The sequence below is a fragment of the Microtus oregoni genome, unplaced genomic scaffold (assembly GCF_018167655.1).
Source record: "Microtus oregoni isolate MIOR12 unplaced genomic scaffold, Mior012 000091F_ref0000469, whole genome shotgun sequence".
NCBI classification, from domain to species: Eukaryota; Metazoa; Chordata; class Mammalia; order Rodentia; family Cricetidae; genus Microtus; species Microtus oregoni.
In genome coordinates this window covers 828437-838548 of record NW_024544600.1, presented here as the reverse complement: position 1 = coordinate 838548, position 10112 = coordinate 828437, and the positions used below count along the sequence as shown (strand labels likewise).

General features: G+C 55.3%; 1 protein-coding gene across 2 annotated transcripts; it reads right to left on the bottom strand.

Annotated features, from left to right (window-relative positions):
• Window positions 1–48: 48 nt before the first annotated feature.
• LOC121442323 (protein phosphatase 1 regulatory subunit 1B) lies at window positions 49–9833 on the bottom strand. 2 transcript variants are annotated; one of them, XM_041643829.1, is made up of 7 exons: window positions 9296–9833; window positions 7772–7832; window positions 7501–7523; window positions 7121–7196; window positions 2607–2795; window positions 907–1029; window positions 49–826 (listed from the first exon to the last, which is right to left on the bottom strand). In XM_041643829.1, exons 1-7 carry the CDS (start codon window positions 9374–9376, stop codon window positions 777–779), a joined length of 603 nt encoding a protein of 200 aa, XP_041499763.1. In that variant the 5' UTR covers window positions 9377–9833; the 3' UTR covers window positions 49–776. The 2 variants fall into 2 exon arrangements, with proteins under 2 accessions (XP_041499763.1, XP_041499762.1); XM_041643828.1 differs by having other exon boundaries at window positions 2592–2795; window positions 9296–9831.
• Between the last annotated feature and the right edge of the window lie 279 nt (window positions 9834–10112).

Here is a 10112-nt window from a genome sequence, read left to right as displayed (position 1 = left end):
TTACTTCCCGGTCTCTCCTCCCTCCCCTGAAAGAGGAGTCTCAGGACAATTATTTACAAAGATTTATTACAGCATAGGAGGAGCTCAACCCTGGAGTCAGGGAAGAAGGGGAGAGGGCCAGGTAGGTGGAGGACAAGGAAAACCAAGCTCCCCACTCTGCATGGCCTCTCTAAGGACATATACTAAGTGGCATTCCTGGTACCAAAGCACAAACAAAACGCAATGAGCAGCCTCTGCCAGTCCGACTTGCAGGCACCCAGTAGAAACAGGACAATAGGGAACGACATCCAAAATGTTGAGGCTGTGGAAAGAATGCCTAAAACCTGGACCCTGGTAGAAGTCTGTGAGAGGGGTGGAGACTCAAAGCCCACCCCCATAGGAAGAGGGGACAGGGATGGAGGAGGAGGAGATTTCAGGGCACTTGCAGGTTCTTGGTACCTCCTTTCCCCAGATCTTAGGGTCCTGCCCTGTGTGTCTCCTGTGCCCAGGGGAGTGGATCTGGAGAGAATTGTGAAGGGTGAATATTTGTTTCTGGCTTTCTGAGTTTTCCAGTGTGGGCTCTCTCCCCTCCCCCCTCCCACCTGGTAAATAGAAGAATGACTGGCAGGGAGAGGCATCGGGGACTCTGGGCTTCAGCCAAAGCAAACACAGATCAGCCTTAGTCTTCTATAAGTCAGAAGCCGCAGCCCTAGCAGGTGAAAGAAAGGTACAAAGTAGGGTGGGGACAGAGTGGGTTTCTGGGGAGCACTTCCTCCTGGAGATGCAGGCCTCTGAGCTTATGTGCCAGGCTCAGGGTGGGTAGGGTGCTGAGGCTCCTCCCCGGGCTCTAAAAGACAAGTAGAGAGGACTCAAGGACTGGCTCCATGGTTTCCATCCACCTCCCCACCTCACAGTCCAAACGCTCACCACTTAGTGCTGCTCTGTCTTCCACTTGGTCCTCAGAGTTTCCATCTCTCTGGGGCTCATCCAGAGGAGGCGGGCGCTCCCAGGGCCCCTCCAGACCCTGGCCACAAGTTAGCTTCTGCCCCACTGGAAAAGAGGGCATACAAACACAGGCTAAGTGCCCATCTGGCACCCTGCAGCACAAGTGATGTCTGGTGGCTTGTGGCCAAGCTTCTGAGACAACATCGCGTAATGGGCTGAACACTGGACTGGACAACACTCTCTCTGACTGGCCATGTGACTTAGCTCATGGGCACTTTTTCGGAGGAAATATATAAGAAGAGAGGTGTAGATTACCTTAGATAAGATTATACCTACTGGGAAACTCAGTGTGGAGGCTAATGCCAGTAATGCCGGCAGTCAGGGGGCTAATGCAGGAGGATTGCTTTGAGTTCAAGGTCAGCCTGAGTTACATAGTTAAGATTCAGGCCAACCTGGATTGCAGAGTGAGACCCTACCTCAAACAAACAAAAAGGAAAAAAAAAAAAAAAAGAGCCTCTCAAGAGGCCCAGAACTGGTACCCCGAATCACTCAGGAGTGCTGAAAATAGATGTTGCTCCTTGGTGGTCCAGTAATGTAACCCAGGGACTTCTTCCCCTTCCTAAGAGAGCATCTCTCATCAATTTTCCACCTGTGGGGAGGGTCTCCAAGGGAGCTTGCTCTCAGCCCTTGAGCCCTCTCACACCCACACAGCCAAAGATGCAGAGAGGAGACTCAAGTTGTCTTGTCTGGCCCCAAGGAGTGAACACTAAGTGGGAGACTGCTCATCATTCCCGTAAACAATGGATCCAAGCTGGGCGGTGGTAGCATACACCTTTAATCCCAGCACTGGGGAGGCAGAGGCAGGAGATCTCTGTGAGTTCAAGGCTAGCCTGGTCTACAGAGTGAGTTCCAAGACAGCCAGAGCTGTTGCACAGAGAAACCTAGTCTGAAAAAAATGAAGAAGGAGGAGGAGGAGGAGGAGGAGGAGGAGGAAGAGGAGGAAGAGGAGGAGGAGGAAAGAAAAAGAAGAAGAAAAGAAAGGTCCAAAAAAACACAGTGCAAAAACTTTAATGTTTGCACCAGGTGAGACAGACATAGAATAGCAGGTATGGAAGCTGTAACCATGTGTGTGTGTGTGGGGGGGGGGGTGTGAGGTCTTTGCCCAAATGTCTGGGTGTCGGTAGCTTCTGTGGGTTTTCAGGCTGCAGCCTTCTGTTGGGCATTAAGTGCCTTATCTCCAGTCTGCTGAGGTTAAAGGGTGCAGACCAGACTGGTTCTTAAATCCTTGATTCTACATCTGGACACTAGAGGGCACTCCCCCACCCCATCCTAGGAAGGACAAAGTCTCAAGGGTCCTGGAGAGGGCAGGTCAGCCAGCCTCCTGACACAGCAGGATTCAGAAATGAGGGGAAGGGAATGCGGGCTCTCCCTGTATCCCTGAACCTCCTCACAATTTGTTTCCATGGGGTCTAGCTTCAATTGACCCGTGCCTTGCCTTAATTTTTAGTGATGAACAGTGGGAGACGCCTAATCAGGTGAAGGACTAGCCAAGGCTTTGGTGCCCAGTCTCTGAAGCTGGCCATAGAAGGACGTCACAGCATAGGTGTGGACGAACTGTGTCTGACCCACGATAGCGAAAGCCACAGACCCCGGCCTCTTCCGCTTACCGGTTCCCCTGCTACCTTTCAGGACTTCTGCCTGGCTGTCTTCCTCTTCATCCTCCTCTTCATCCTCGTCCTCATCCTCTTCTTCATCCTCTCTTGGGAACCCCAGCTCTCGAAGTTCCCCTAACTCATCCTCCTCCTCCGAGGCCTGGTTCTCACTCAAGTTGCTGATGGTCTGCAGGTGGGACTCAGCAATGCGCTGCACAGCTGGTAGAGGGGACACCCCCCCCCCCCAGGTCAAGGTCAGCCAGACTGCTGGAGCAGCCCAGGCTTGCAACTGGGGCCCCAATTCACTCCACTGGGAGGTCAAACCAAGGTGGGAGCAACAGGAAGTACATTTGATCTGATTGGTTCTTAAGCTGTTCCAAAGATGCTGTCCCCCTCCCCCAAGACTGGCACAAGAAAACTCCCCTACACCACAGGGTACCTGGCTGGGCACGACCAGGCTGGCACAGCAACAGCTTAACATTCTCTGGCCAGGGAGCTTACAGTCAGGTGCTCAGGCCTGGACAGTGTCTACCAATGCTAACGCCAGGCAGAAGGTATCAGGCCCATGGGCCACGGCCATTTTCCCTGACATGGCTCACAGGGATCCACCTTGCTGTGCCTCCCTGCCCAGTACTGCCCAGCATCAGATACCACACTGCACCTTTCCCCCAGGCTCCCTAAACAGGAACTGTCCTGAGCCTGAGGTCACAGCACTCTGCAGCCAGTAAAATCCTTGCTGGGCAAATGGACCATTCAGATGCAGCCCTCAGTCTTGACCCATATCCCTAATCTCCCAGCTCCCTCTGCGGTGACCCAGAAAGTAGCAACACCCCACCATCACACGAAGACCTGCTCAGATGCAACCTAGGAAAGGAACAGTGTGGGCGGTTTCCCAAAGATGGAAAGTGGGGGAAGAGGGAGGAAGGGATGGGCTGGGGGTTCTGGGGAATGTCAAGGTTTGAAGAAACATTGTCAGGTTAAGGCTAAAATGGAGGGACTGGGATGTAGATCACTTGGTAGACTACCTACCTACCTACCTAGCATCTACAGAGCCCTGGGTTTTGTTCCTAGTAGAGGCCTATAATTGCAGCACCCATAAGGTAGAGGCTGAAGGATAGTGAGTTCAAATGCAGACTTAGCTACATAGTGAGGTCTAATCTAGTCTGGGGTACATAAACAACCCCCTCAAACAAAACAACACAAAAGACTAAAGCAGAGTCAGCAAGAGACCGGGGGCTATCTGGATTCTAGAGCAGGTGAGGCATTAGGTCCAGTCATAGCCCCCAGCCTAGATTCTTCAGTGGTCAATGCTTCCTGGCTACTTAATCCAACAGTGGCCCCTCCCCTTAGCAGCCCGGGGGGGTAGGCTGGAAACCTCCGGTGAAGCTAGCAGGGCCCTGCATGCCTGCCAACTCAGGGACAGGCACAGAGGGTGCATTGTGTGTGCCCAATGCCCCACCCTGCCCCAGCTCCAAACTTACCTCTTCCCTCTGGCTGTGGGCAAGCTACCCAGGCAATAAAATCGCAATAAATTGCCCTACCCTGGCCTTGGGGACCCGGCAAAGTTTCACCTTGAGCCAACTGAGAGTGTCCTGACCTAGGAGCACCCTTTACACCCCCCACCCCTGCTCCCCTGAGGGTTAATGCTGTTCACCCTTACTGGAGGGCTCTTGAATTCTGCCCTACAAAACGCAAACCCTGCCAGACACTTGCCCTTGCCCAGAAAGGGCTTAGCTTGCCAAACAGAACCATCTTGGTACAGAAAGGCCTCTGGACTGGGGGAGAGGAGGTGGCAGGCAGGCAGTTGGGGGGAAGAGGCGGGGGAGGAGAGTTGGTTCGTGATCCACCGTGATGATAGATGTGTGCAGGGTGCCCCGTGAGATCCTGTATGCCTTATTCAGTCTCTCATGCCTTGCTGGGCCGTCTAGAGGTGCCCCGTGAGATCCTGTATGCCTTATTCAGTCTCTCATGCCTTGCTGGGCCGTCTAGAATCTCCTCTTTCCTTACCACACCATCTCTCCTCTTACCTCTCCATGTCTGGGATACTACCCTGTCTTCCTTTCCAAGAATCAAGAACCCCACCCAGTACAGCCCTCTCCTGACTCCACATCCTGCCTCTCCCTACCTGGACCCTTTAGAATTAGCCCCTTCCAGAAGCTGGGTAGGTACATCTTTGGTCATCTTTTAGTACCCAAGAAACTTCCTGACCATAAACTCCTACCTCAGCACACTCCCGAAGTGCAGAACCAAAGCCAGGGAGGACTGAACTGAGGGTACAGCTCAGCACTGTGTGTGCTTAGTGTGTCAGACCCTGGCTTGCATCTGCAGCACACTTCCCCAGAAGACACCGGGGCAGGGGCTGCCCTCCTCCTCACATTCACCCAGCCTAGAGTGGAGACCAGGCAGATAATCTTCAGACAGTCTTTTCGGGTGTCCCAAGTTAGCCTCCAACTCACTGAGCATGACCTTGAACTTCTGACCCTCAGCACTCAGGGCTTACAGGTGTGTGTGTCCCCACCCTTGGCTTCTGAGGGATGGACTATCAAACCCACGGTCTTTTTTTTTTTTTTTTTGTTTTGTTTTGTTTTGTTTTTTTGTTTTTCGAGACAGGGTTTCTCTGTGGTTTTGGAGCCTGTCCTGGAACTAGCTCTTGTAGACCAGGCTGGTCTCGAACTCACACAGATCCGCCTGCCTCTGCCTCCCGAGTGCTGGGATTAAAGGCGTGCGCCACCACCGCCCGGCAAACCCACGGTCTTGAACCCAGGGCCTTGTGTGCTCTTTGCAAGCACCCTGCTCCCCAGTCTCAAGGCCAAGTTCCCATCCTCTGTCTTGGAAGGGAGCCACTTGTCTTTGTGCCTGCTTTAAATGCTTCTAGAATTTCCTACAGGAAGCCACTTGCTGCCTCTTCTTCCCTTCATTTTCCTGTCCCAGGAGAAGCCAAGCACCTACACCTTCCTCTAGCGTCTCTCCTCTGTCCCAAGTACTGGCAGGAGGGCTGCCAGGTGTTGCCCTTGACAGCTTCTGGCAAACCATATTAAACCCACCCACCCAGGGGGGTCTCGGCACACCATCCCCCCACCCCCTCTGAGGAGAAGAGACCACCAGGCCAGAAGGCCTCCGGAGCGGGTGGCAGGCAGGGCACCTAGTTAGGAAGAGGCCCTTGGCATGCTCCTTTGCACCTGCCAGCTCGTAAGGTGCATCTCCCACAGCTCCCTGGCCAGAAACCAAGTCTCCAGCTGTCCCTGAAAGCCTGGTTCACTCTTCCCAGGCCTTTGCACATCTCCTTCCTCTGCCTGCGTCTTCTGGCCGTTGGTTCCAGGAACCTTAGCCTTGTCCCTTCGATAGACTCTCCCTGATCCTTAGAGACAAGGGTCCAGAAAGCAAATCACTCATTTTTCATTTCCTTATGAGACACAGTCTCGCTGTGTTGTCCTAGCTGGCCTGGCATTTTCAGTGCGGCCCAGGCTGACCTTGCGTCCATAGCAATTTTCCTGCCTCTGCTTCCCAAGTGCAAGAATTACAGGTATGAGCCACCAAGTAGCTTTGTTTTTGTTTCTGAGTGTTTTTTTACGTTCAGGGTCTCTGGCTGGTCTGACGCTGTCTCTATAGACCGGGTTTGCCTTGAACTCACAGAAACTTGCTTGCCTCTCTGTCTCCAAAATGCTGAGGTTACAGACCTCTGTGCCACCAGACTGACTTGTTCAAAACAAAACAAAAAAAAAAACAGTATTATGGCTGTATCCTAATGTTGTCCTTTTGTTTTTTGTGACAGGGTTTCTATCCTGGAACTCACTAGCTCTTGTAGACCAGGCTGGCCTCGAACTCACAGAGATCAGCCTGCCTCTGCCTCCTGTCCTGAGTGCTGGGATTAAAGATGTGCACCACCACCGCCCGGCTAAATAATTTATTTGTATTTTCTGTACATTGGTGTTTTGCCTGCATGTATGTCTGTGTGAGAGCATTGGATCCCCCGGAACAGAAATTGCAGACAGTTGTGAACTGCCATGTGGATGCTGGGAATAGAATCTCGGTCCTCTGGAAGGACAGTCAGTGCTCTTAACCCCTGAGCCATCTTGCCAGCGACCTAATACTGCCCTCTGCATGTCAATCAAGTGCTCTACCACTGAGCTGCACTATGAGCCTCCAATCTTCCTCATCTCACTTTTCCCAGTGCCACCAATGAGACCTGGCACGACACTTTTTAATCTGCACAGCAAAGCAGTCAAGGGAGAGTCCAGGATGCAGACCTGTACAGAAGAGGGAGTAGAGCCAGAGGGAAAAGCAGGGGGTGAGCACGGGCCCCTTTGGAGAGGCACCTCTGGAGGCTCTCACTTGTCGTCCTGTGGGGCTAGCCTGCTCTCCCTTCCACACCCTCAACCTACAGTAAGACAACCGCTGCCCTTTCCCTGCCTCTGGGACCCTAAGAAAGTCTCCCGCATTGGCAGAGATTTGGTGACACTAGCTTACAGGTCCTCTTCCTCCTCTACATCAGCCCAGCTGCAGGGCTCCAGACCACAAGAAAGACGGAGGGGTGGGATTAGTACCTTTCAGCGAGGGGGGCGTGTAAGCACAGGGGTTGGGTCTCTTCGACTTTGGGTGGTGCCCTTCTCCCGAGGTCCTCTGCGGGGAAGAGGCAATTGAAACAGGCTACCCCTTCCCTTTGCCCTCCCTCCAGTGGCACAACCCCCACAGCTGGCTGAGCAAGGGACACCTGGGCCAAGCCCTGTCCCCTTGAGCAGAGGCCAGACACAAAGCAAGACCCTGGACACCCCACCCCACCCCGCTCAGAGAAAAGGTGACGCTCAGAGCAAGGACTTTCCAGGGAATTGCAATTGATATGCTAATGGCCTGGCTCTGCGGGCATCAGTCTGCCCCACCCCGAGGGCCTGGCTAAGTGTCCTTCCTGGAGCCCCAGGAAACTCACCTGGTGTGGGGAGGCCTCCTCCTCTGAGCGAGGTCACCAGGTGTACACCAACCATGACGGAGGGGGAAGAGAAAAAGAATCGTGTTACTTTTCCGAAAGCCTGTCTTTGGGACAGCAGAAGTGTGCCCTTCCTCCTGGTGCCAACAGGTGCCAATACAGTAAACCGACCCAGCAGAGTGGGCCTTCCAGGTCTTCAGTCTCCAGTGTGTCCTCCTGGGGGAACCCCAGAAAGGCACCAGAGTTGGGGTAGAGGGCAGGGGATGGACCCTACCTGGAGAAGAGTGCTCTGAGACCCGGAACAGCATGGCAGGGGTCGGTCTCCGGCGCCGGATCTAGGGGGATGGAGGAAGCAAGGACAGGAGAACACTATATTGGGCCCCTTACCATCACCCAGCACCAGCTGGAAGCAAGGCTTTGGAGTCCTCAGGGAGCCTGAGAATCAAAGGCAGCTAGAGCTCACTCAACTCACTCGGTCCCTTTATTTTACAGGGATGAAAAGTCCCAGGCGTGAAGAGGTTGGGCAGCGTGTTCAAGGTCACACAGCACACCGGGTCCCAAAAGACTAGAAAAACCATCCCTTGCCTCCCAGCCCAGACGGCCCCACTCCACAGCTACTCCAGAACCTTCTCTAGAAGCCAAAGCTGGTTATAGCTCCAACCAGCAGCTTGAGCACAGTAGGAGGTACCTATGACCCTACCCACCAAAGGTCAGCTTAAGGGCTCCAAAGCAGCTGGACTGACTGTGAGGTCTGAGCCCAAAACTGCAGTCCCCTCCATCCTCACCTGAGCCCCAGACACCCAGGGGTCTGCTGGAGTCTCTGGAGGGTGGAGTCTGGGCCCCTAGCAGTCTTTCTCAAGCTGTGGGATCCTTCACCCGGCTCTCATGAAAAAAATGTAAAACTGTTCTCCTTGCCCACCCCTGGCTTGGCAATCAGAGCAACTGTCTCTTAATTAGGTCCCCTCTGAGCTCCAGGGAAATGCGCAGAGGACTAGGTAATTGAAGCCAAAGCACTTGCTGTCAAAAGCTACTTAGGCCCAGGTTTCTGCCCACCCCATCCAAATACCCCAAGAAGGGTTTTGCCCAATGCTCACTACCCTCTTCCGAGCCCATGGCATCTCAGCAACAAGTGTCCTTGCTAGGTCTGCCTCTACCACCTCCCCCTGGCTTTGTAGGTCTCCCAAACTCCCTGGGGTTGCGGCCCTAGGTCCTGATAGCAGAAAGTAGTCAAAACAAGGTTCTGGGGAGCCCAGACTAGGCCTAGAGGGTGACACTGTGGTCATCTAACCGTGAAGTTGATTTTTTCTTTTCGAGACAGGGTTTCTCTGTGGTTTTGGAGCCTGTCCTGGAACTAGCTCTTGTAGACCAGGCTGGTCTCGAACTCACAGAGATCCGCCTGCCTCTGCCTCCCAAGTGCTGGGATTAAAGGCGTGCGCCACCACCGCCAGGCTTAGACCGTGAAGTTGAAATGACAGCCTCGGACGCCTGAGCTCTGTGCGTCTGTGGGGGTGCCACCTCAGTGACTTGGTCGCCGTGGGAAAAGGACGAGCCTAGCGGGGCTATGTAAGGACCAAAAGGGCAGTCCCACGAGCGGACTGTCTCCGGATGCCCACTGCCTGAATTCCCCCGCCCAAGACCGGCTCAGAGGTCCAGGGAAAAGTTGCTAGGAGTCTCCAGCGAACTTCCCGCCCTGTGGGGCGCCGGCCGGCAACCCAGGCGGGGTCCAGCAAGAGAACAGCTGGGTTGCGCGGGGGATGTGTGCTGAGCGCGCTACGCGGATGGGGCGCGGCCCCCTTACCATCTCCACCTGGCGGGGGTCGAGCTGACTGGGGGGCGCTGGCACCGAGAATTGGATCTTCTTGCGATCCTTGGGGTCCATGGCCGGCTGTGCGCACCTGGGGTGTTGGGCTGATCCCTGCTCCGCTGTCCGGAGCTGCCGGTGGCGCGTGCTGCGCGGAGAAGGAGGAGCGCTGTCCCCGCACCCAGGAAAATCCCGCGACCCGCGAGGGGAGCGCACTACGATCGGGAGTGCTGGACCGCGGGGCTCGCCTGCAGCGCCCGGCTCGGCGTTGGCGTCCCCTACCCGGGGGATCGCGGTGTCCGCGCCTCCGCTGCCCGCTACACGGCTGGGGCACCGGACTCCTGCTCCTGGCCTGCGCTCTCCGCGGGTCTCGGTGAGCTGCCCTCAGCCTCGCTCCACCAGCTTCTGTCTACCCTCCTTCTACCTTCTTCCTCTCCGCACCTCTGCCTCTGCTGACTGCACCCCACAGGTCCCAACCCTGGGGTCCCAGCCCGTCCCCTCCGCCGGGGACTGGCGCCCAGGCGCTCGGAGGGAGGGCTTAGGGGAAAGCGGCCAATGAGCATCGAGAAGCGTGTTCTCCCGGGGATGGGAGGAGGGTGTGGAGTGTGAGCCAGGGCCCGGGGAGCGGCCAGGGGGCCCCCTACCGTCTCCCCAGAACCCGGCCTTGCATTATTAATGGAGTCCAGCCGCGAGGCTAAGGGGAGGAGCACGGGCAGCTGGAGCCAGGACTCTGGCTTTAACCACTTCGGGGCCCCGAAGTGGAGTTTCAAGGGAGGTCTGTGAGGTCGAGAAGAGAGTGCCAGCATGTCACGCT

Coding starts and splice junctions, on each gene's coding strand:
- LOC121442323 (XM_041643828.1), bottom strand. CDS start 9,376: ATGGACCCCAAGGATCGCAAGAAGATCCAATTCTCGGTGCCAGCGCCC. Junction 7,197..7,500: donor AGGAGGCCTCCCCACACCAG/GTGAGTTTCCTG, acceptor TCTTCCCCGCAG/AGGACCTCGGGAGAAGGGCA. Junction 827..906: donor AGACAGAGCAGCACTAAGTG/GTGAGCGTTTGG, acceptor CTTGTCTTTTAG/AGCCCGGGGAGGAGCCTCAG.